The sequence below is a fragment of the Pinus tabuliformis genome, chromosome 2_2 (genome assembly GCF_031772625.1).
Source record: "Pinus tabuliformis cultivar Carrire ecotype Pingquan chromosome 2_2, CPIR1, whole genome shotgun sequence".
Classification (NCBI taxonomy): domain Eukaryota; kingdom Viridiplantae; phylum Streptophyta; class Pinopsida; order Pinales; family Pinaceae; genus Pinus; species Pinus tabuliformis.
In genome coordinates, this window is record NC_142300.1 from 646,200,554 (window position 1) to 646,227,805 (window position 27,252).

The window sequence follows — 27,252 nt, forward strand, 5'->3', positions numbered from 1 at the left end:
AATAGTGTTTTCCCCCTTTCAACATTCATTAAAAATGGGGCATTGTACCCCTTGAGTGGAGAATTCATTTGCAAGAATAAATCATCTTTGCTTCCACCATCTACCACTAAACGCAGGTATTTTGGCACAAGTGACTTGATGTGTTTTATGTCTATTATTTTAGTTCTCCTGATCATTTCATTGATAATTTTCAATATAATTTTCCATCATATATGCCTGTGTGTATATGCTTTAAAAACCATGTTTCCCCCTTTCATACAATTTTTGGGGGTACTACATTTCCATGTTGTCAATGTTTTGGAAACCTGTACATGTTTTTAAGTGTCATATAGCTTAAGCCCATGGCCTTTAATGTGAAAGAAAGTATCATCTAAAATCCATGGCTCAGATCTGTTACACACAATATTACAACTCTGGCTAATATTGCTATAAAATCAATGATATCTATTGAATGATAAGAATGCAATGGAAAGATACAGCAGTCTCAACTATTGAAACCTGCATTTGGACTTATACTTACAAGTGATCCTCAAAATTTAGTCCGCTGTAAGCTTAATATTACTATACAACAGAAGCTAAAACTTTGGATACCAAAACATGCCCTTGATTCCTTCTGGGTCAGCCTCGAACCCTAAATTCCGATAAAAATCTACTACTGTCAAAAAGAATAGGCATACATTAGAAGATGATTCATGAATGAACTATCGTAAACTTTAGTAAAGTTTTAAGCTGTTGATTACAAACGTAATTGCATTTTCAATATTAAGAAAAGCCTAAACTGACAAAAAATGACAAAACGAGGAATGGATGAATAAAGAAATTCTCAATTCATGAATGAACTATCGTAAACTTTAGTAAAGTTTTACAGTATTGATTACAAACGTAATTGCATTTTCAATATATTACGAAAAGCCTAAACTAACAAAAAATGACAGAGGAATGGATGAATAAAGAAATTCTCAAAACTATTATTTGAAAAGCAGAAATTCACATCCTGTACTTCTAGTAAATGGAGAACTATGAAATGGGTACAAAGGATTTCTAATATCTCAGACCAATGATATACAGAGAAAACGGCATGAAAAGTAGAAGCTCTGAAATGAATGGCATACAGAATGCACAAGATTTGTAATCAAAAGTGTATATGGCATTAATGGCATGGATACAGGTAATGAACCATAAAATGCAACCTGAGAGGATGCTTAAAGCTATCATGTTACTAACAAACCAAATGATTTGTCAAAAAATTCCTTCATTTCAGCCAGCAAAGTTCATAGTTTTTCAAGTGAGCTTTATGTCTCATTATGGTACCCATCAGGCACTCATCATGTGACCAACACATAGGTATTAGCCATATGGTTGATTTGGCAGGTAGAGAGAAGCTAAAAAGAAGGATCAATGAAGGTGAATAGCCAATTCCTTTTATGCATGTCAAATGTAGGAGGCTCAAACTAGCAAATTCTGAGGGATTGCCCCATTGTTTAACTTTTATTGCATACGACTACTAGGCTTCTACTTGATTTTCAAAAGTCACCTTAATGTCTTCTGCCTTCTATGCCATATTGAAGCATCATATTCATACATATAAATTTTTCTGGTGGTTATAATATAGGGTATTATCTCATGCCCATAAACTACCAAGGAATAGGTCACTGAGACTAGAGAGTACAATCAATGGCTACAAAACTGTGGGAGTGTCATGAAAAGTCCTCGATGCTAAAACTAAAAGCTGACGCAACAAAGATATACAAGACACCAAATGCCATACACTAGACCATATATACATCCTCAAATGACATTAATTGTACAATTTAATTTTGTAAACAAGTTAAAAAATAGAAGGCATGCCTGCCATAGTGCGAGAGTAGAAAATAGTGATTCTTTTTTGAGAGATTGCCTAAACATGCATGGACATAAATAAAACTAAAACTACATTCCATTCAACATCTAAAACAGTCGTTTGACACCAACCACAATGTAATAAAAATCATGGATTCTCAAAAACTTCATGGATATACCTTGTGCATCAGCAAATAAGGTTATATTGCCAATATCCCTTCTGAGCAATGCACGTATCATTTGCTCTACTAGAGCCTTCCCAAGTCCCTGACCCTGGATGAAATTATCCCATTTGGATTGATCAGAAAATTACAGAATGCAGTTCTACAGAAAATGCATCAAGTTTGCAGAATGGGAGCCATTTTATCTTTATAGTGATCTTAACTCCTCAGTGACTTCATTTGCCTATATCCATAAATTAGAACACATTGAGCATCACTTCAATATTGTCTCTCTTTTAACTATTAAGGTTGCACAAAACACTTATTACCTGATAGCGAGGATCCACTAGAACATCCCAAATTGTAGCATTGAATGCATGGTCTGAAGTGGCACGAGCCATGCCTATAAGTTCCCGTTGTTCCTCACCATCTGTTAAATAAAAGATTGTTTACATGCTAGTGTTGTCTACAAATGAAGTCAACGAGTACAGTAAAAATAAAAACATTAGCAAGATAAGCAGCATAAAGGAATTTTCAGTAAAATTGGCCTCACTCAATAAAATGGATTTTACATGCTTAAATAGAGCATACAAAGAGATCAAGCACCTGAATCCGGTAACTGTCTGATCAAATGCAAGGAAGCTACCATGTAACTATTTTTCAATGCTGCTTCTACCTTTGTTAGTGGTCTCCTTGGCCAGCCTACCTGCTCTAACCACACCCCAATCATTGACAAAAGCATCATATGTACGCAATTTGGAGCTAAAAGTTGAAATTACAAGGATCAAAATTAATTCAACATCCATGAATAGAGCTACAATAATGATAATAAATAATGTGTGGCTATCACTTTGTAATGCACTCACATAGCCTTCTTGACTGTATCAGAAAGAACACTTTGAAACCCTTACCTCTTAAGAAGAATAACAAGTCAGCCCCCATTCATGAACTGTTGTGTGAATTTTCTAGGCAATTTGGGATACTAATGGTAAGGATCTTCATTGCATGGCCAATGACGCCTTCTCCTCTGGCAATCGGGCAGCCTCTCTCAATCAAAATGTTATCAAGTTGATTCTAAAGAATCCATCACAAGACACTATTTAGTATTGGGGGATGGAAGCCCATTAATCTTTTCAGAGTCTCCTACAAGATTTGGCTGATGCCCATGCTCTCCAAATGCGAACCTAATCTGCTAAGGGTTATGGTGTGGAATATGAAGAGTCATTGGAGTCCAAGAGACCACTTGGAATATGAAAACCAAGGGTTATTAGACATTGTATAAAAATGTATATCAATGTGAATAATACGCATTCAACAATTATATTAATTTGCCTATCCATTTGCATGTGTGTTTCACATGGTATCAGAGCAGGCGAATTCCCTCCCTCCTCAAGTTTGAGCCACTGGATTTGTGGCTTCTTTGTGCATGTCAGTTTGGTCATCAGTTTTGCATTTCATGAATGTCCTGTCAGCTAAATTCTAGCTGTGATTTCTGCCCAATTTTGTAGCATCTCTGAGAAACATTCCTTGCACATTTACACTGTCCTGTAGAAATGCACCTGTTCATCCTAGCTACCAAACACACGAGCCTGTCATATCTGTGTCTGCACAGTCTTGAAGAAGAATATGCCTCCATCTCTACATCCCTGGAATTTATGCAGCTTAAAATGACTCCCGGTTCAATGGGAAAGAGATTTTGGGGTAGGTAGAGGCTTCCAATATTCCATTCTATTCAGTCCCAAGCTTTTGCATACCTGCTCTGGTTAGTTCTGTGTCACTCCTGTGGAAATTTTCAGAGATCCTCCATAGTTAGAAACTCTCCAGTAGAAAGCTCGTCACTGCCTCTCTCTTCATTTTTTATTTGATCGTGGAGTTGTGTGTCATTATGAAGGTTATTGGAGAGGTTAGACCGCGAGGGACTGATGCAAAGATCACTTGATTATAATAGTAATACGCACACTAAGCTTTTAGTTGTTGATCTACAAATTCAATGTTATGAATAAATATATAGGAAATAATGTAAAATAATGTAAATGATAATAATCATAAATAATTTTTAGTTAATTAGTAAATAGGTTGAAGAGGCATGTCTAAATGAGACATGACTCCCCATGAAGAGACACGTGCTTGGTATATAAGCATGTCTCTCATTCTCATAGTAAAATCATATTATTCGCACATTGTCCAAATGAAGAGGAGGCATCATGTATTTATATGCAAATGTTGAGGATGAATAGATGTGATTGTTGGGTTTCTGAGCCTACATGAGTTTGCTGGCCGACCTTGACAATTTGTCCATAATCAAAATAAATTCATAATTCCATTTGTACATGTCAGAATGGGATGATCTTTAGATCAATCCTACACCTCTCAGAGAGAGGATCCAATAAAAATATCAACTTCCTCATCTTAGTTGTCCAAGGTGAAGTTTGGCCCTAGTTGCCCTAGTTACAAGTTATATTTTCACACTTGCTCTTCTTGGATGAAATTGGAGTTTCTTAATGCATTATGATGTTTGGATTTTCTCTATTGTTTTTGGAGCTTCTATTTTTGCGAAGATGATGAATGGATATACTCTGGTCTCTCTTGTAAGTGCAATTTAATGATATTTTATCTTCTTATTTGTCTAATGCATCGAAATTTTATCATTGTTCTTGTACATACCCTAAATGATGCGAAAGTTTTTTTAAGTCTTGAATGATCGATATATTGCATGCGTTGCTTAGTAAGAGAGGGAGTGAATGTTCCTAGAGGCACTGAAAGAGGTTAACAAGCCTTGAAACTTAATCTTGCAAATCAAAGTATAAATCCCTAATGACCTAGTTGTTGCATTTGGAAAGGCTAGCGAAAGTCATCTAGGGCTCCTTAGCATATGAAAATTCAAAATCTAGGTGTATCTTGACTCCATTAGGCCCAAGAGACAAGGCATTGATCCTCACATTCCTTTGGTGGTCAATACAACCTCCTATTTTCTTCCTTCCTTCCAAAAAAAAGCCATAACCCTAGTAGGCTCCCTAGGGCATCATACGAATTCCATTGTAGCCATCAAAACTTGATGAATTTGGTCTAGAGTTGCACTAGTGAGTCCTCAAGATATCCTCTAAGTTTTAGGACATTCCAACGGTGGAATCTCAAGATATCCCAAGTCCTAGCTTGAAAACCATTTCCCTAGTTTGCCTTTTGGTTAGTGGCTTCAATAGGATCATTGCACTCAAATTCCAAAAGAAAGGCATTCCTTTGATCCTATTCTCCTCACCATCCTAGTCAAGTCCATTGATTGTTGTTCAACCTCACACCCTTGACTTAGTTTGGGTTTGTTGTTGCCTCGCTTGCACACCTGGTTAATGTGGGAAAAATCCTCAATCCCACAAGGTGTGACTTGGTGGCAAACTAAGAGAAGGGGTTGTCACCTATTCCCAACTCTCTCCATTAAATCTCTGTCCTAAGCTAAGGGGGTGGTCCCTAATGAAGGTTAGTAAATGAAATGTGAGTTTCTAGGAGATTAAGTTAAATGGAAAGCTTATCAACAATAGTAAATTGATCCCACAATATGAACAAGTAAAGAAATATATGAGCAACTTTCAATAATTCATTCAAGAAAATATGTCATCATAGACCAATGCTTAAACAATAAATTGCTCAAAGTAAATAACATGCATTTGCTCAAATGAAAATGGTTACAAGCGATCCTACAAAAGAGACAATGTTTGATCAATAATGAAATATCACTTGAAAGATGGAAATATTGAAATGGTGTACTTGTAAAGAAATGCTCAAAATAACAAAATAATACCATTCAATAATCATGAGCTAAACAAGTACATGAGATAGTCATTTAACAAGTAAAGTAAAGATTGTAAATAATACCATTCAATAATCATGAGCTAAACAAGTACATGAGATAGTCATTTAACAAGTAAAGTAAAGATTGTAAATGAAAGATCCACACTACTTGCAAAATTCTATTTTGAAAGAAAGATAACTTGCAAATGAGATTCCACAAACCAAAGAATATTACTTGCAATGAAAAATAAAGATCGTACTTGTTAAAGGAAAGTAAACAATATCAATAAACTATGAGGCCATCCGTCATGACAAGTCTATGAGATAAATAGTATTGCAAGTAAATCTAAAAGATGTCCCAAGTTGATGAAGTTAAAATGATATGCAATCTATCTAATGTGGAGTGAAATTATCTTTGTAGATTTTAAGCTAAATGTCTATCTAGATGTAACATTTCTCTCAATTGCTTTGAAACAAGTCTCTAATGTGAGTTGTGGAGGGGCACCCAAGAAAATACAAATGAGGTTGTATTAATGACACCCAATGTTGCATGAAGCGGGGACGAAATAGGGATGTTTTTTGGAAGTGGGGACGCGGAAGCATCATTTTCCGAAAATCTAGGAAGCGAAGCGTCTGCTATATATATATATATATATATATATATATATATACACTCAAAACAAACATCCCAAATACCAAATTAGTTGTAGAAGACATGAAAACATGCATATTTTTGCATAAATCAAGATAGATATGGCATCCATGATTCCATTGTAGTTACTGGTATGTACATCAACCATCTATATTCTAGCAATTACAAACATACATCAAATTTTTAAGCATATTATAAAACATAGAGCATATTATGATTTATCTAGCAAGTGAGCAACTATCAAAATTTGTCATGTCCAAAATTCAAATAATAATATTTACAAAATATGTCACTTGGTCACCGCCAAGACAAAAAAGGTTCAAATTCACAAGCCTACAAGTCTAATGATTAATCTATGACAAAAGTAGTAAATTGTGAATATATCTACTAATCTCTCCTCCTTCCACCACGAAGAGAACGTGGCGGCGGGCCTCCACGTGGTGGCAATGAAGAAGATGGTGCCTGTGGAAGTTATGGCAGTGGCACTGAAACTAATGAAGATGAACCCCCTGATGTTGGTGTTGAACCATGGAACCTAGGAACCAAGGGACCAGATGGGGGTGGCATCTTAACAAGATCATCATCATCCTGGAATTGCTCAAAAAATTCATACAAAAAAAACATTAGTTAACAAAAAAATAAAAAACATGAATTAGAGAAATGCTTTATAAGGAAAATTCATACCACAATGGACATACCTAGATAAGAGCATCCTCTAATTGCCTAATCGCAACACTCCATCCTCCAAATTGGGCTCCTCTAGATTCTTGTCCCAAATGTTAAGGTCTTTATTAGTCTTTGCATCATCACAGTAATGGGACAACAATCACAAGTTGTAATGAACATAAACCGAGCTCTCTGCCCGGTTTAAACTCAACCTATTCCTTTTAACACAGTGGATGAAAGAATAAGAGCTCCAACACCTCTCTGCAGAAGAAGTGTTTACCACCTGTGAAAGCACCCGCAACGCCAAACTCTGTAGAAGTGGAGTAGCCCCTCCATGCATGTTCCACCACTCAAGGGACGAAAAAGTCTCTCGATCTCTAATTGCATGCATGCTCCCAAATGGACCAGTGTTAAGCGTATAGTTGCTCAACTGTCTCCGTACCATGGCAGCCTCCTCCTCATCAGGGATTAATTTACTCAATGCAATCATATATTTTTTGTGAATCTCTTGATCTTGGTGTGGTTTTCTCCTACTTCCGCCCCCCCCAGGTGCTGGTGTTGAAAGCCATGATAGATGATAGTATTTAGGTGTCAAAACATATGCTAATGCATGCAATGGAACATTTAGCATTTCCCATCGGGTTTCCACCTCTGCGCGAATATAATTGTACAAGGTGATATCTCTAGGCTCAACAATGTCTTTAATCTGCCCCAACATCCTATCCATTTGCAATTACACCTCCCCAATTATTGGTCAATCTGAATCTCCAAACTTGATCATGTAATAAATTGGTTTGGTGAATTGCAAAACATATTTAACCTATGACCAAAAGTACATGTCAAGAATAGTGTCCTTGGCTACATTAGCACCATCTCTATCAGTGTTAATTTCATCCCATGTTTTAGCACACACCATATTAGTTAAAGCTTGTATCACCTTCACTATCTGCCTAAAGGTGAGGTAATAACTGGCAAATCTTGTCTTTGCAAGTTTAAGCAACTGCAACTTGGAGTAAGTGCCATAGAAGTAGTTTACCCTTGTATGCCCTGTGATGAATTTAATGAGTTGCTTCCCTTTCCTATAAAGCTCATTAATCCACCCACATTCTTTATGCTTCACAATATCATGCATCAAAAGGTTCAATGTGTAAACCAAGCACCCAGACCAAAAGATGTGTGGATGAGTACGCTCAATAATTTTTCCTACTGCCTTACAATTTGATGCATTATCTGTGATCACTTGAACCACATTATTCAAACCAACATCTTTAATTGATTGCAATAGGAGATCTGCAATGTTTTGTGAAGATGCACTAATGGAGGAGGAGTCATGACATGTAATAAATATTGCACCACTAGCAGAAACACCAAGAACATTTATCAAATGTTGGTTTCTAATATTTGTCCACCCATCTGATACAATGGATACCCCACAATCTACCCACTCATTTGTAAAATGTGTCAAAGCTCTTTGAACCTTTGCTTTTTCTCTTTCTAATAACATTGTTCTAGCTTTCTCATAGTTGGGGGACTTGTATCCTTTTGGGGCTTCATTGATGGCCTTTACCATTTCATGCCAATAGGGAGAGCGAAGCACATTGAATGGTACACCGCAAGCACAAAGAAATCAGACTATCTTTCCATCCACATCATCCCTCCCAACAACATTAAGGAAATCCCCTATTGTTCTTTTACCTCCAGAGCTTCTAGAAGTACCATGAGGAGATGAGCTACCAAATCTAGAGGTTGCACTTGATTCAGAATGAGTTTTTTGTTTCTTTCTTTTTTGTTGTGCAGTGTCCTCTATTTGGATGTATTTTCTTCTTTGTTCAAATGAAATGTTTGGGCAAATTTGTATCCCCACAACACCCTTTTTATCATCACTATCCATCACCCCACAAAGATGCCTCCTCACACGGGTATATGAACCACTAAATGGTTTTCCTCCATGACAACCATGAGGGCACAAAAATTTGTAGCTTCCACCACACTTTCCCCCTTCAAGTTTGGTCACATAGTTCCACAAGGGTGTTAATGTAGCTTTCCCCTCTAGTGTTTCAGTTTCCCCTTCAGGTTCAACTTCATCCCCTTCCTCTTCAAACCCTTCCTCCTCATCATACATTGGGTCACTCATATTGGGACCACTGTCCTCTTGTGCTTCTTCCCTTCTATTCCTACTCCCCCTTGCCATCATTAAAACCAAAAGTGGAATGATACATAGAAGCCAAAAGAACACCATCTTGGAATATGGATATAGGTGGTGGACAACCTGCAAGTAAATGAGCAAGTAGAAACAATGGAAAAGAGTAGGAGAGGGAGGAGAAAAATACAAAAAAAAATGTCAAAAAATAAGGGAGTTTGGGGTTTGCACTTACCTCTTTAGCTCTTGTAGATGAAGTCCTCCAAGCTCCTACTCCAAGCTCCTCCTCCTTCTCCTAGCTCCTCCTTCACTCCTCCAAGATCTCTTCTCTTCTCCTCTCTTCTCTTCTCTTCTCTTCTCCTCTCCTCTCTTCTTTTCTCTTCTCCAACTCTCATAAACTGAAAGTGAGTAAATGAGGGATGAATGGAGGCTTTGATCCCTTCATTCCTCACCCTAACCCAAGGTGGACCCACCCCCAACAAGCCAACTCACACAAAAATGAAAAATTAAAATTAAAAAAACAGTGATTTTTGGGCCGCATGGCGGAAATAAACATTTAAAAAAGGAAGCGCGTACGGAATCATACGCGATTCGTACGATGCCCTCCGAAGTGCAATGCTTCGTACGACCGAAGCGTCATATGAAACGTGCTTCGGACACACGCTTCTAGAATTTCCAGGAAGCGTGTTTATCAATTCGAAACGCATCTTGATTTTTCCGAAGCGCGTTTCGGACGGCGGTTCCCCCACACATCCGTACAGATCGTGTTTCGGGGTTTAGATCCAAGGGGAACATTTCCTGCAACACTGATGATACCTCCCTTGGAATATCCAACCACCCGATGCCTCCAGCATTGCAAAGATTGTGGCTCTAACAACTGCAAGGTCACCATGTTAACCACAAGAGAGGGTCTATGTTCCTCAAGTTTGAGAGAGAGGGGATCCTAAAAGTCTTTCAACCAAGCTTATGCTTGGAGGTAAATTAATTAGAGATGCAAATTAACACTAAGGATGCATAAATGAGATGCATGTGAACATTAGTATTTAGAAAGAAATTGTAATGATAGAAAAATTCTGTTAATTTATGGTATGTTCTATGCTTAGAGTAGTTTACTTATTTTTCTTATTATTATCCACATATTAGCAATCACATGTACATCAAGTGCAGATAGAACATTTAAACGATCAACAGAAAACAAGCCAAGACAAGAGACACAAGATGTGGCGGCTAGCCAGGGACAAACCCCAATATGGGGAAACCCTTTGATCAAATCTTCTTTTATCTTCAATAATTCAACAGAGAGAAAATAGTACAAAAGTCTGATTTATATCAGCAGCATTAGCCCTAAACTAGGGCAGTCAGTAGATGTCAAACCGGTGGCCGGATCACCTTGATTCCTTCACCAAAAAATGTGGCCTTCCAAGCAGAGTCAGTTTCACCTACTGCGCAGTCCAGAGAGAGAGAATGATGGTCAACGCTCGTCAAAGTTCCGATCTGCAGTTGCAGACCTAAATTTTGCGTCCTTCCTTCCACACGTGTGAGAGAAGTGTCTTTTCTGCGCAAGAGAGAGAAGTGACTCTTTTTTGCGCAGGAGAGGGAGATGTGATGAGAAGTGAAGTGTGCAAATGAGGAGAATACTCCTTGTATTTATATGGAAAACGTTGATGATGAATAGATGCGTCTACTGGGCTTCTGAGCCTCATAAGTTGCTGGCCGACTTTGACATTTAGTCCATAATCTAAATAAATTCATATCTCCATAAATACTTATCGGAATCGGATGATCTTTAGATCAATCCTACACCTCTCGACGAGAGGAATCCAAGAAAAATATAATCAGCCATGAATAAGGTGACCCACATGAAGTTTGGCCCTAGTTTCCAATTTTAACACTCCCTCTCAACTAGGGAGAACTTCATCTGCAATCTATCGGACTGTCACTATTGTCCATCCATCAAATGCATTGTCTAGTATGGCTTGACCCTTCTTGTTTTACTCTGCTTTGCTTTGCTCTGCACGGTTCTGCTCTGCCTTGCTTGAATTATGAAGAAGAAGAAATGATCGAGGATGTATCATACCATCCTCCACTGACCCGAAGTCAGTCTCAGAGTGTGTACCACTCTCACTAGTCTCAGACCAATATCATTGATCCCAGATCAATGAAGGTCATCCTAGCATAAGGAGTACGATAGATACAACGATGCATCCATCGATACTACTATGGTCCCTATCCTCATTTCCGTGCTCATTGATCAGATGAGACGTACTTCCCATGAATCACAGACTACATGGGTAGGATGCCTCGATAGGAGAGCGAATCATCCTATGCAGTGGATGCCACGAAGAACTAATCATCCTGGCCTACAGGAGAACGAATCATCCTGTTCCACAATCGTCATGGAGAACACATCATCTAGGCCCACAAGAGAACTAATCATCCTATTCCATAGTTGCCACAGGGTGTCACAGGGGAAGGTTGAACCTTTTACCCTGTACCAAGTGCACCAACAGGGGATGGTGAGTCACCCTGTGGTCATATGTCGCTCCAAGAAGTACCCCGCGCCCCCTGGAGCTCCCAGAGCTCAGTACATCATACTTGACCCTCATCAGAGGGTCTCTGAACGACACCAAATCGTTCTCGAAAAGTCAGGAATTTGACCTTTCCTAGGGGCTTTGTCAGAATTTCGGCAACCTATTCATCTATACCGATATGTTGGAGACTTATTGCTCCTTGCTGCACCATATCTCGAATATAATGGTACCTGATATTGATATGCTTGGAGCGATCATGAAATACGGGATTTTTTGATAAATGGATCCTGCTCTAGTTGTCATATAGGATCACAGTGGTATCCAATGTAAATCCAAATAGCTCACCGAAGAGCTTTTGCAACCAGACTGCCTCACAAGAGGCCATGCTAGCAGCAATATACTCTACCTCAGCAGTGCACAAAGCCACCGACTTCTGCTTCCTGCTCATCCAAGATATCGAAGCAGATCCCAAGGAGAAACAGCGCCCGGAAGTGCTCTTACGGTCCACCACACTGCCTGCTCAATCAACATCAATATATCCAAGTAGTCTCACATTTCCGACAGTGTATCTTAACCCATAAGTAATTGTGCCACGAAGATATCTCAACAGATTCTTGCCACCAATCCAATGTATGTGGTGAAGTTCAACCATATGTTGACTCAACGTGTTGATTGCAAAGCATATATCTGGACAAGAGTTCACTAAGAACATTAATGCTCCGACGAGTTGATGATACTCGGTGGCATTTCGTAAAACAGGTCTAGCAGCACTACCACTTAACTTTTTGAAGTCAAGCTCCATCGAGGTAGTTACAGGCTTGCAGTCCACCATACCGAATCTTTCCAATATCTTCACCACATATTTTCCTTGAGATAGGAAAATTTCCCCTGGCTTCTGCCAAACTTCAAGTCCTAGGAAATAGTGCATCAGTCCTAGGTCCTTCATTTCAAATACAAAAGCCATCTCCCTCTTACATTTGAGAATGAGAGGGTCTGCACCTGTTAGAAAGAGGTCGTCAACATACAGCGCCAGTATGAGAGGTTTGTCATCTTCAACCTTAAAGTAAAGCTTGGGATCAGCTTCACTCCTAGTGAATCCCAACTTCATCAAGTAGCTATCGATCCTCTCATACCATGCTCGAGATGCTTGCTTCAGCCCATAGAGGGCCTTCTTCAACCTGCACACATGATATTTTCGATCATAAATCTCAAATCCTTCGGGTTGCTCCACGTAGACCTCTTTTTTGATCAAACCATGCAAAAACACGGTCTTAACATCCATCTGATGCAATTTCCATCCTTGTGAAGCTGCAAGGGCTATGATCGAGCAAATGGTGGTATATCTGACAACAGGTGCAAATATATCGTCATAGTCTATACCTTCTTTCTGGGAGAAGCCACGAGCGACAAAACGAGCCTTATACTTTTCCATACTTCCATCAGTTGCATGCTTTATCTTGTAAAGCTATTTAGAAGTGACAATTGTCTTGTCCAGGGGTCTGGGAACCACTTCCCAAACATCATTCTTCATAATAGACTCATATTATTCGGTCATAGAATCCTTCCATACTTGATGCTTGACGACATCTGAGAATGATGAAGGCTCATTTTGAATGATCGTGCTCATGATGGTCAAGTATCCCTGATGCCTGTTTGGTTTCTTACTTTCATGGAAGGTTCCTCGGGGTGCAGCGTGTCCTTCAGCATCATCAAGTGTCCCCCTAAGCCATGAAGGCCTCTTCCTAGAAGAGGAAGGCTCAGGTGGAGGAGGATCAATAGGATCCATGGGTTTTTCCACATCGGGCATTGTTTCATCATCTTTTTCTTTAGGTTCCCTGGTGTCAGCTTCTTGAGAGCATCTCACATTAGGAAGATTGTTCACCTTGCTGGGAGCCATATCTTCATCAAAGGTGACATCATGACTAATCACGACTTCCCTTTGACTGGCTACATAGATTCTATAGCCCACGAAGATTCCTTTCTTTCCAAATGCACCCAATTTATTCCTTTTCTCTATCGGCACATGAAAATATACAGGGCTTCCAAAAATTCTAAAATGAGATACATCAGGTTTCTTACCGGTAAACATTTCTTCAAGAGTTTTGGAACCCAATGCTTGATGGGGGCATCGGTTTTGTACATATATGGCAGTATTTGCAGCTTTGGCCCATAGAAACTTCAAAAGTCTTTGATCATGAAACATAGCACGGACAGCTTCCACAATCGTACGGTTCTTCCTTTCCGCCACACCATTCTGTTCAGGAGTGTATGGTGTAGTAGTCTCCCTCTTAATGCCAGCCTCTTTACAAAAGTCATGAAACTCATTAGATTCATATTCAATCCCATTATCAATCCTTAAGATCTTGATCTTCTTTTCGGTTTGATTCTCGATCAAGGCTTTGAAATGTCGAAACCAAGAGAACACTTCATCCTTCTTTCTCAAGAAGTATATCCAAGTCTTGCGAGAATAGTCATCTGTAAAAGTAAGGTGATATGAATATCCTCCCAAGGAGTTCATAGGCATCATACCAGATATGTCTGAGTGAACTAACTGCAATATATCGTAGGTATTGCTTTGGCTTGAGGGGAATGGTCCCATTTTAGCTTTCCTTCGGCACATCCGGGACATACACCTTCTTGCTCTAATCTGAACTCAGGCATCCCGGTCACCATTTTTCTTACATCAGGTAGAGCTTTATAATGAAGGTGAGCAAACCTCCGATGCCATAGTTTGGACTGAAGAGATGTGTCACAAGACATGACACCTAGTGGACTTCCTCCGACCTGATATAATGAATCAACTCGAAACCCAAGAGTGAAGGCATCTTTAATATTGTTTTTCCATGCACGTACCTTGCCATCGTTGAAAGCCACCTTGTAGCCTTTGTCTTCCATTGCCGAAATGGACACCAAGTTCTTTTTGAGATCAGGTACATATAATACATCCTGTAGGTGGATTGTATTACCTTGATTCAATTTAAGAGAGACATTGCCTACACCTTTCACGAGATATTTCATATTATCTCCAAGGACAATTTCCAGGTTGGTTTCTTTCTCTATTAGATTATGGAGAACTTCTTTGTAACCAGTGAAGTGCCTTGAGGCACCACTATCAATAAGCCAATTCCAAGCGAGTCCCGAGGAGCAGAGGTAGATAGAGCAGCTGGTAGATAATATTCATCTTGCTTATTTTCAACAGTTTTAGATTCATACCTGGAATTTCTTGCCTTCTTGAATGGTTGTCCTCTTCCTTGATTTCCAACACTCCTTTTACCTCGGCCATTTGACCTACCATTTCTTTGATTGCCTTGAGAGGGATTTTGATCATCATCCCGATGTGAGTTCCTTTTATCAGGACACTCCCTTGCATAATAACCTGGTTTATTGCAATGGTAACATCGTCCTTTTCCACCCTTTGGTCCAGCGTTTCTTTTGGATTTAGCCTCAGAATTGTTTCTTCTTTTAGCATGAGAAGAAAAGGCAGTGGGATGACCTTTAAGTGTGGGCATTTCCTGTTCTTCCATCCTAGCTTCTTCTTGAATGCATCTTGCCATTAATTCCTCAAATTCAGGAATTACATTATTGTTGAGGATAGTAGTCCTGAATATATACCATTCAAATGGTAGTCCTACAAGAGTTGTGAGTGCCATTTCCCTGTCAGGAATTACTTCCCCAATAGATAGGAGATCGTTCTTGATCTCGGTGATTCTTAAGAAATATGCTTGCATATTTTCATCTTTTCCCTTCTTAATTTCCTTCAGCTTATTTCTAAGAAACAGAACTTGATTTGCATCATTAACTTTAAATAAACTCACCAGTCTATCATAGATTTCCTTGGAGGTGTTCAGCTCAAAAACATAGGCCACCAAGCGCTTGTCAATAGAGTCCCGGATGATCTTCTTTGCTTTGACTTCTCTGGATTTCCATTTGTTCCTGGCAGCAACGAGTGCATTTGATGGAGGCTCAACAATATTGCCTCTCACATGGTCCAACACTCCCTGATCTTCTAAAGTCAAATCGAGAGACATCTTCCATCCGTGATAGTTAGACTTCTCACGGAGCTTGTCTTCAGCGGGGAAGAGTGTTGAGGACCCCATAGTTCTTTTAGGATAGCCTTGCCAATCTTCTCTTCGGTGATTGCTCTTGCTCTTGCTCAGGCTTTGTCTTCACCTCAGCTCTGATACCATGTTAATTTATGGTATGTTCTATGCTTAGAGCAATTTAATTATCTTTCTTATTATTATCCACAGATTAGCAATCACATGTACATTAAGTAAAGTGCAAATAGAACATTTAAACGATCAACAGAAAACAAGCCAAGACAAGAGACAAGATGTGGTGGCTAGCCAGGGACAAAAACCAATATGGGGAAACCCTTTGATCAAATCTTCTTTTATCTTCAATAATTCAGCAGAGAGAAAATAGTACAAAAGTCTAATTTATATTAGCAGCATCAACCCTAAACTAGCGCAGTCAATATTTGTCAAACCGGTGATCGGATCACCTTGATTCCTTCACCAAAAAATGTGGCCTTCCAAGGAGAGTCAGTTTCACCTATTGCGCAGTCTAGAGAGAGAGAATGATAGTCAACGCTGGTCAAAGTTCCGATCTACAGTTGCAGCCCTAAATTCTGTGTCCTTCCTTCCACATGTGTGAGAGAAGAGTCTTTTCTGCGCAGAAGAGAAAGAGATGTGATGAGAAGTGAAGTGTGCAAATGAGGAGAATACTCCTTGTATTTATATGCAAAACATTGATGATGAATAAATGCGTCTGTTGGGCTTCTGAGCCTACATAAGTTGTTGGCCGACTTTGACATTTAGTCCATAATCTAAATAAATTCATATCTCCATAAATACTTATCGGAATCGGATGATCTTTAGACCAATCCTACACCTCCCGACGAGATGAATCCAAGAAAAATATAATCAGTCATGAATAAGGTGAACCACATGAAGTTTGGCCCTAGTTGCCAATTTTAACAAATTCCAAGTAAATGTCACCAATATCTTTCAATCAAAATAGAATGTGCAACAGTGAGCTTGATGTAAAGATGTAAAATCACAATTCCAAAATGCGTTGCTTGCAATGAAGTAGATTTTGCTCAAAATGGAATAAAAAAAGTTTCAAAAACTAACTAGCAATGATCAAAGTGCCATATGAACATGAATGATAAAGATATTGATGCAATACTCATGAACTTGTAAAGCAAAGTGAAATAGTTTAAATTTGACAATATATGATGCTTGCTCAAATAAAACTTGCATATATTGTGAGTGAATTGCAAAAGTAAATCGAAATGGAAAAATATAAACTAGAATCAAGCATGTGCTATAAATGGAAGAATGTAAATGCTATGTTAATCATGCACAAAATTAAATTAGTAAATGCAGAAAATTAGAGCAACTATCCAAAAAAATTAGTCAATCCATGTTGGGTCCCTATAATACTAGTGATTACCCCATTACTATTGTAGTTATACCCCTTATTTATATTGATGTACCCATGTAGTGCCCATATTGTTACTATTGTGCCACATAGAAGCCCACTATTGTTATTGTTGTGCCCTACAATATTATTGTTATGTAGGCTCTGATTGTATTGGGACCACTTAGACTCCTATATATAGAAAGGAGGTAATTTCATTTGTATCATCCAAGAATTGTTCATTTATGTAATGTAAAGGAGGTTGCCCCCTCGAAGAGGCTGAATTATAAGGCGTGGATCTCTCTTTTCTATCTTTTTGTGAGCTGGTTTCATAACATTTGGTATCAGAGCTTTGGATTCTAGGGTTTCGCTGCTCCAAACAGGTCATCGTGGCATTTTCGCTATAACTTTTTTTCTGGGACGTTTCAGAAGTCGCAAAAAAAACCCATTTGAGAAGAATTGGCGCTGAACCTTGGGTCCGAATTTCAGAGCTTTTCTCGCGACATTTTCGGAGATATGATCTGAGGAAGTTGGTCTTTTGGCAGACTCCTGAATTACATTCAAAACAGGTGACCTGGGGAAAATCGTCATAACTCTCTCTCTGAGGATCGGATTGAAATTTCGTAAAAAGGTACAGAAAGAGGACGGACTGTAGTTTCTTGTGCGTGTGTTTTAGATTCAAAGGTGGAAACAGTGACTCGTGGCACGTCGTACAAGTTCGCTCTACTGAACCAGTCTAAAAGCAAGTAACTGTGGGAGATTTCACATAACTCTTCCTTGGAGAATCCAATTTGGCTCAGACTTGTGGCATTGGAAAGAGGACGCAGAAGGCTACTACAGGTAGCAATTTCAGAATTGGAGGATCTGAAATTACAGAGATACATCAGATTCAATATCAGGCTTCTATAAAGTGAAAAAAGGTGTGTAGTTTTTTTTTTAAATTTTTGTGTAAGCTTGGTTTAACGGAATTCAAAGGGCATAGTAAAACTTTATTATCGGTAACTGATGCCCCGAGGAAAAAAAATGAAAACACCTAGTAAGGAACCTGAAAGCTCTAGCATGACTCATGAAGAAGAGGAAGAAATGCTACATGATATATCAAAATTACAAGAACAAGTGCAACAAATGTCACGCTCACAAAAGCTAACAGAAGCTAAGATAAGTGGCGTGGAATCTAAGGTAAATGGCATGGAAGCTAAGATGGATGGCATGGAAGCTAAGATTGATGCTAAATTTGATGGCATGGATGATAAGATGGATGAATTGAAGAAGTTGCTACAAGAAAGGGTCACTAATGGTGAAAAGGTAGTAAAGGAAACTCATGATGAGAACAAAAGAAATGTTAATCATGATACCATAGATGCTAATGTTGGATCGAAGACTCATCATGTTCCAAAAATCGATATGAGGAAGTTTGATGGCAAGGATCCCGCCACATGGATATTACAGATGGAGCAATTCTTCGATCTCAATAATGTGCAAAACACACAAAAGGTACGTATGGCAACTTTATATTTGGAACCAAATCAGTTTGTATGGTATCAATGGCTTTGTTCTCGTAAACAATTTATCACTTGGGCAATTTTTACGGAAGAATTGATAGCACATTATGAGGATACAAAAAGCAACACTTTTTTTAGCCAATTGATGAATCTCAAACAAAAGGGTTCAATAATGGAGCACATTGAGGAGTTCCAAAAATTGAACATAAGGGTAAAAGATATTCCAGAGGAGCATAGGATTGATGTGTTCATAGGGTCTTTAAAGGATAATATCCAACATGATGTGCGCCTTTGGGAACCTGATTCATTAGAGAAGGCATTCAGGTTAGCAAGAAAAATGGAAAGCAAAATTATGGCAACTAGGAAGCATACCATTCACAACTATAAAGAAGGAAGTGTTGTTGCCCATAGTCTTCCACAACCTACAAGGTTGACACCACAACAATTGGAAGAAAAAAGAGCAAAAGGGCTTTGTTACAATTGTGATAGCAAATACACAAAAGGTCATAAGTGTGCTGAGAAGAAATTATTCTACATAGATTGTGAAGAGGAAGAAGAAAAGGAGCAAGAAAGGTCAAAAGAAGAGGATATATTCCAGGAACAAAGCCTAGATGAAGAACAAATAAATCCGACCATATCTTGTAATGCATTGGCGGGAATTACCACTCCTCAAACCATCAAGATAGAAGGACAAATCAAGAAGAAAAAGGTAATAGTGTTGATTGATTCAGGAAGCACCCACAATTTTATTCATTGTAGGGTAGCAAAAGAATTGAATTGCTTCCTATATCCAGCACCAGAGTGTCAAGTGATGATTGCAAATGGAGGAACAATAAATTGTTCTGGAAAGTGCCATAATATCAAGCTATCCATGGGAGAATATGTATTGACTAGCCCAATGCTTTCCATTCCAATGGGAGGTGCTGATGTTGTACTAGGAGTCCAATGGCTACAATCCTTGGGTACAATAGCTTTTAATTTTCAAGAACTTTTCATGAAATTTTCTGTGGAAGGAAAGGAAGTTGAATTAAGGGGTATTGCAGGGAAACCAGGAAAGATAATCAGCTCTAATGGAATGACAAAGCTTCTAAAAAAGGAGCAAAGAGGTGTAATTGCACAATTATGTTCGCTAGATGTTTCCACATTGGAATCATCTATTTCTCCAGATCTCCAAAAAGTCCTGGACAATCATTCCAAGGTATTTGAGACTCCCAAAGGTCTCCCACCTATGCGTGATCATGATCATGCTATTCATCTGATTCCAGGAAGTGTTCCTCCAAACATCAGGCCGTACAGATATCCATATGTCCAAAAAAGTGAAATTGAACGTATGGTTGCAGAAATGCTAGAGGCTGGTATAATTCAACCGAGTCAAAGTTCTTTCTCAGCTCCAGTAGTATTGGTGCACAAGAAGGATGGATCATGGCGCATGTGTCCAGATTATAGGGAGCTCAACAAGCTCACTATTAAAGATAAGTTCCCCATTCCTGTTATTGATGAATTACTGGATGAATTGCATGGATCAATTTACTTCACCAAGTTGGATCTTCGTTCGGGATATCATCAAATCAGAATGAAGATTGAAGACATTCCGAAAACAGCATTTAGAACTCATGAGGGTCATTATGAATTTTTGGTCATGCCTTTTGGCCTTACCAATGCACCTTCAACATTTCAAGGTTTGATGAATTCAATTTTCAAACCATTCCTTAGAAAATTTGTGTTAGTATTTTTTGATGATATACTAATCTACAGCAAGTCTTGGAAGGATCATGTTGAACATGTTGACAGGGTGCTACAACTATTGGAGGAGAAACAATTATATGCAAAAAGATCCAAATGTTTCTTTGGAGTCCAGGAGGTGGAATATTTGGGTCATATTGTATCTCATGAAGGAGTTAAGGTAGACCCTAGCAAAATTAAAGCCATTAAGGAATGGAAAATCCCCACATCCATAAAGCATCTGCGAGGATTTCTTGGGTTGACAGGGTATTATCGCAAGTTTGTTAAGAATTATGGGAGAATAGCAGCACCTCTAACAACATTATTGAAGAAAGATTCATTTTCATGGACTTCGGAAGCAACAAAGGCCTTTGAACATCTTAAAGAGGCAATGTGCCAAGCACCGGTCTTAGCTACACCGGACTTCACAAAAACCTTTATTGTGGAATGTGATGCTTCAGGAAATGGAATTGGTGCTGTTCTAATGCAAGATGAAAGACCCATTGCTTTTGAAAGTCGTCCAATCAAGGGAAAGTTTTTAAGAAAAGCTATTTATGAGAAGGAAATGTTGGCAATACTCCATGCACTTAAGAAATGGCGACCCTACCTAATGGGAAGACACTTCAAGGTAAAAACGGATCATGATAGCCTTAAATACTTTTTAGAACAAAGATTATCCTCTGAAGAGCAACAAAAGTGGGTCACAAAGATGTTGGGTTATGACTTTGAAATCATCTACAAAAAAGGGAAGCAAAATGTGGTGGCAGATGCACTCTCAAGAAAGGATGAGGATGTGGAAGCATTGTTGTGTGCCATTTCTATTATCCAACCAGATTGGATAAACGAAGCAAGGGAGGAATGGAAGAATGACGAAGAAGTGTGGGCACTTATTCAAAAGCTACAACAAGATTCCAGTACTTCTGATACATTTAGCTGGAAAAATGATTCGTTATGGTACAAAGATCGCTTATACCTCTGTAAGAATTCCCAGCTAAAACAAAAGATTCTTATGGAATTGCACACTTCTCCCTTAGGAGGGCACTCAGGATTTTTAAAAACTTACCACAGGGTTAAGAAGGAATTTTTTTGGGATGGCCTTAAATCAGATATTCAAAAGTTTGTGGCGGAATGTTTGGTTTGCCAGCAAAATAAAGTTGAAACAATTAAGACACCGGGTCTATTACAACCTTTATCCATTCCAAGCCAACGTTGGGAGGAGGTTTCAATGGATTTTATCACAGGTTTACCCAAGTCTGAGGGAAAGAGTGTCATCATGGTGGTAGTTGACAGACTTACCAAGTATGCACACTTTTGTGCATTATCACATCCATTTAAAGCCAGTACAGTTTCTACTGCATTTATGGAAACAGTTCAAAAGCTACATGGAAACCCAAAGATTATTGTAAGTGACAGAGATCCCATTTTCACTGGAAATTTTTGGACAGAATTATTTTCTTGTCTTGGTACTCAGTTAGCTCATAGCTCATCTTATCATCCTCAATCTGATGGGCAAACTGAGATAGTAAACAAATGTTTGGAAGGATATCTTCGTTGCTTTGTATCTGATAAACAGACACAATGGGTCAAATGGTTGCCTCTGGCTGAATGGTGGTATAACACTTCCTTTCATACAGCAACAAAAATGACCCCATTTATGGCACTTTATGGGTATCAACCACCATCCATCACATCATATTTAAGAGAAAATTCTAAGGTTCAGGCAGTGGAACATCACATCGAACATCAACAACAAGTCCTCCAACTCTTAAAGGATAACCTTGTGTTGGCACAGAATAGAATGAAACAACAGGCAGATCAACATCGCAGTGAAAGAAGTTTTGATGTAGGTGATTGGGTATTCCTACGGCTACAACCATATAAGCAAATGTCCCTCAAGCAAGCTAAGAAGGATAATAAATTATCACCAAAGTATTATGGTCCGTACAAGGTGTTGCAAAAGATTGGTACTATGGCATACAAATTGGAGCTTCCTGCAGCTTCTCGATTGCACCCAGTTTTCCATGTTTCATGTTTAAAGAAGGTTATAGGCGACAAGCTCCCAGTTCAAACAATATTGCCAGAACTTGACGAGGAAGGAAAAATTATATTGGAACCAGAAGCAGTCATAGAAACAAGAACTCGACAGCTACGAAATCGATCAATTTCAGAGTATCTTATCAAGTGGAAGAACTTATCCGCTGAAGATTCCACATGGGAGGATGAGAATTTTATGCAGAAGTATCCTGAACTACTCAAGCGTTGAGGACAACACTTTTTGAAGGAGAGGGGCATGTTGGGTCCCTATAATACTAGTGATTACCCCATTACTATTGTAGTTATACCCCTTATTTATATTGTTGTACCCATGTAGTGCCCATATTGTTACTATTGTGCCACATAGAAGCCCACTATTGTTATTGTTGTGCCCTACAATATTATTGTTATGTAGGCTCTGATTGTATTGGGACCACTTAGACTCCTATATATAGAAAGGAGGTAATTTCATTTGTATCATCCAAGAATTGTTCATTTATGTAATGTAAAGGAGGTTGCCCCCTCGAAGAGGCTGAATTATAAGGCGTGGATCTCTCTTTTCTATCTTTTTGTGAGCTGGTTTCATAACAATCCACAAACAAAGCTACTCCCTCTAAATGGAGAGATGGGATACCATGGGAAAATTCCCAAGTTCCCTCGAGAGAAATCAGCCCTTTTATTAGATTAGTTACAAGGAAGTGAGAGCCTCTAAAGGCTTCAAGCAAATTCAAGGAAGTCTTTACAATGTAAGCTTTTTGACCATAGACTTTCCTTGATGAACAATTGATACAAATGAGGCCAAAGGGAGGCCTTTAAAATATGAAAATTGGAAACCTGCTATACAAAAATCAGATTTTGAAACGAAGAGGAATTACCGTAGGACGAGAGAAGCTAAGCCTCCTTCAAGCCCATAACCTAGTAAAAAGATGCAGCCCTCAAGAAGAACTCAACCTAGCCAAAGAATGAAGTCTTAAAGGAAAGCTGCCCAAAGAGTGCAAAAATTCCTGCACAATATGTGTTAGTAGTTTTAGCGTGCTCCTCCCTCAAACTTGCCACCAAAAGGGACATTGATTTCTGCTCAGGAGGCTGCAAAACAAATTTAAAATAAGTGGAGAGAGCATGCAAGAAGAGAAACAATAGTCCTCGACTAATATACAAGAGCTAGACCAAGTTATGGGAGTAGAACTCCATACTTGTCTAGTCTAAAATATTGCTCTAAGTAACTCATATAATCATTGAAAGCTCTAAACTTTGATCAAGAGAAATATGAAATTTTAATTTTAATTGATTCTAATAGAGTACAAAAAAGGAAAATCCCCTTTGTTTTTCATTCGATGAGGTCCTTCTTAGAGAATCAGAAAGGCAGAAAGATTTTCCTATTCTTGATAATTACTTGTGATGTTTCTTATTATTATGATTCTTTATATCTTCTTTCTTTTAGTTCACCAAGCAAATACCAAAGCAGCAACACATAAAACAATAAACACCAGATGTAAGCACTATGCCAGGGCAAAACCCCCGTCGAGGGGAAAACCCAACAAGAAATTTTTCCTTTCAATAGTATTCTTTGAAACTCTTCACCCTAGACCAAGGCCAGACCTTCCCTCCACATCAAGTTAGCCTCCTAAAATTTCGACCCCTTTCCAGCAACTTTGACTAGGCAACAACTTCCGGCAACTGGCAACTTTCGGCAACAATGAAACTTGGAAGACTTCAATCTCCCAATCTAGGAGACAGAACAAAGAGAGAGGCACCAAAATTTCAATTTTTCCTTTCTCTTTAGACTTCTCCAAACTCACACTTACTTAGGCTTCCCGACAACAGAGCTCAGAGAAGGGGCACTTTTCAGCGACAGAGGGAGTTTCAGCATCAAAGGTGTCTCTAGCCTGACAGAGATGTCAGAGTTGGGAGATCAGTTACTTACTTCTCAATAACTGAGTTGCAATGCATTAGTTAGCAATGGCAGTTCTATGGGTAGCACGATGCAGCATGATGAGAGGAGTTGTCGTACGGATGCAGCAGTGGCAATGGCATGGCCATGGATAGCAGTACAGAGGATGTTGGGCAGCAGGCCTAGCATCAGCACCAAGACCGATGCCGGACAATCAGGGTTATGCTCAATGAAGATTATTACTAGAGCACAATCCTCGCTAAGAGGGGGTGTTGATTTGGGGTAGCATCAGATGTGCTCTAGCCACGAAAATTGGTGGAGAGGCTAAAGCACATGAGATCTCCAATACCCAGAAATGGTTTGGGCAAATTCTAAACAATTTGGGAGATATTAAAATAATGAATATTTTTAAAGGAGTCCCTAAGTCTAAACTTAGGAAAAATAAAATATCAATGTGAATTAATATAACATTGTGTTAGAAGGGTTCAAAAGTCATGGATCAAACCAAAGTTAATCTTAGCTGTTGATTAGGGACTTAATCTCGGTCGTTGAATTGTCAACGTGAAAAGTATAAGAGGAGGTTTGAGGGTCACTTGGAGAACACAATGAGTTGATCAAGAATTCGATTTTTTGAGGCAGGGCTTGCTGAGGAAATCGAAGGAGTGATTAGATTTGCAACTGAGGGGCATTGAATACAAACGAGAGAGGTGAAGAGGGTACCGGGAGCATCAATGCAGAAGTTGGGAGAAAGGGGCGTAGAGCCAGCTAGAGGCCACGCAAAGCCAGTCAGGCCCTAGAGAGAGCCAGCGTGGATGACGCAGAGGCTCTAGAGGTTGCCGTAGGGCGAGTTGGGGTGACGTTGGGTTGACGCTGAGCCAAAGAGGCTGACACGGTCCCTAGAGGCAAGCACTAGAGATTTTGTGGGGCAAATTGGAGCTGAGAGTTGTGGTATTTGTCTTCAACTAAGAGGTACTACTGTCGAGATCATTCTCTGTTGGGTGAGCCGATTAGGCACCCAGATTGTATTCTGAAACTGCTTAATAATAAAACCCTCAGATAGATGCACCAGTTTTCCGGCATTGGGTTTTTTCTGTACATTAGTCCAAAAACAACGGTGTCACTTATGTGCTTGTTTTTCCTTCAGTTGATGATCTGTAATGAGCATGTACTTGTATTGATTTTCAGTATTTACATGGCAAATAACTTGTTAATTAAACAAAACAAGTAGGCAGAAATAAAGCAGAAAGTACATGAAGGATTTCTAACAGTTAAGACTTAGAAATCCCACAAGCCAGGGTCACAACTTGAACCTACTGCCTGAGCCTAGAGCTAGAGTCAGCCATACCCAGATTCAGAGTTGCAGCTAGAGACAGAGCAATGGCCCATGGTGAATGGTGATAAACCTGCCAAGAATTTTATTTATGAGGTCATGGATTAAGGCAAGAAGGTAATATAGGCAACATATGGTGATAAAAGATAGAAAAGCATTGGTGATAAAAGATATAAAATCATTGATGATAAATGCTACAAAATCTGTTGACCTTTAAATGCAGTTGTCTATTACATGAACCCAAGTAATTTCAAGGTCTTTAAGTCATATGATTCATTACTTTAGAATCTATGCATTGCAAAAGTTTAGCAGTTAGCCAAGGCTTCAAAGTTTGAAACTCATTTGATGAAGCTTATTTCTTGCCTTCCAAAGGTACCATTATACAAGAGATTTTGAAGCCATATGCCACTTTCTTCTCATTGATTATACACCTTAGTGCATCCACTATGTAGGAGCTAGAAATGGAGCCTACATACATAGGAGAAAGGTGCCAAGTTCAATGAAGAAGTTAGGAGCATTGGGTTGCAAAGGAAACTTTGACAATTTAGACATGAAGGTAGCAACCTTGCCTTGGTCTAGCATAAATGTTTGGACAGATTGAAGTGCAAAAGGAAGTCATTATTTTGGGCATGACAAACTGCATCATTTGTTAGCTTTTAGGGTAGCAGCAAACAGGTGTTCTATACTCTATGGTGTCTATGAGGCTAAGGAACACAATGTAGAAAATTTTGTTTGGCTGTAACCCAACCCAGTTTCAAATTTTTGCATATATTTAATGCCCAAACCTCATCACAACATATGAATGATATACAAGTTAACATGCATTTAACTCTAAACATTTAAAGGCTACTCTACTCTCTGATTTTATACAGCTGATACAAAATATAAATGCAAGCACACACTCAAAAAATAGACACAATATTTTTGGTCTAATTACCCTGGAAAACCCCATAGGGGGAAAAGAAGTCTTCGAACATTTGATTGCTTTTAAGGAGATTAATACATAGAGAAAATTAAACGTATCTCCCTTATTATCTTGTTGACGTCCCTGCTAGGTTACATTGAAAATTGGGCCCCCTCTCAATCATAAACTCAGACTGACTTAGCCTTGTTTTCTATGCAACTAACTGTGACTTGATTTGCTGCCAAACAAACCAGAATTGTCCTCGGAATTTTTGCCACCTATCTGACTACAAACAGCCTCGAACTGTGTGCTAGAAGAAGCCTGAATTCCTCAAAGATAAACCCAGTTTTTTAGTATTCGGACAAATTTCGAATTCTGTGTGAGTTTCTGCCTTTCATCCTCCACGAATTTAACTGAGATTCACCGTCAGCCAGCCTCCAATCACAGTGATAACCCTCAGCTAAACTCTCGGCCTCCTCTCCAATAAAACTCGGCGTAATTCCGTTGATCCAAAAAACTCCAGAATCGTGCCAGAACTTAGCTAAAAGCTCAGAATTCGTGCCATTGTTCAGCTAGAAGCTCAGTCTCCTAGTTCTTTTTGTTCGAACTACTTTCTTTTGCCTGCAATCTCTACCTCCTTTCTCTTCTTGCTCTCCTTGCTCGCTTCTCAATG

General features: G+C 38.9%; 1 protein-coding gene across 1 annotated transcript; it reads right to left on the minus strand.

Moving 5' to 3' along the window:
* Window positions 1-280: 280 nt before the first annotated feature.
* Window positions 281-27,252, minus strand: LOC149194280 (histone acetyltransferase TAP1-like). The gene is made up of 5 exons (XM_089407438.1): window positions 26,613-27,252; window positions 2,607-2,706; window positions 2,330-2,430; window positions 2,019-2,112; window positions 281-655 (listed from the first exon to the last, which is right to left on the minus strand). Exons 1-5 carry the CDS (start codon window positions 26,625-26,627, stop codon window positions 576-578), a joined length of 390 nt encoding a protein of 129 aa, XP_089263564.1. The 5' UTR covers window positions 26,628-27,252; the 3' UTR covers window positions 281-575.

What these genes read in the sequence shown, in the direction of transcription:
- LOC149194280 (XM_089407438.1), bottom strand. An exon ending in CAGACAGTTACCGGATTCAG is followed by an intron (nt 2,431 to 2,606) that starts GTGCTTGATCTC and finishes TTTATTTAACAG; the next exon opens with ATGGTGAGGAACAACGGGAA. An exon ending in CTTATTTGCTGATGCACAAG is followed by an intron (nt 656 to 2,018) that starts GTATATCCATGA and finishes TCTTTTTGACAG; the next exon opens with TAGTAGATTTTTATCGGAAT.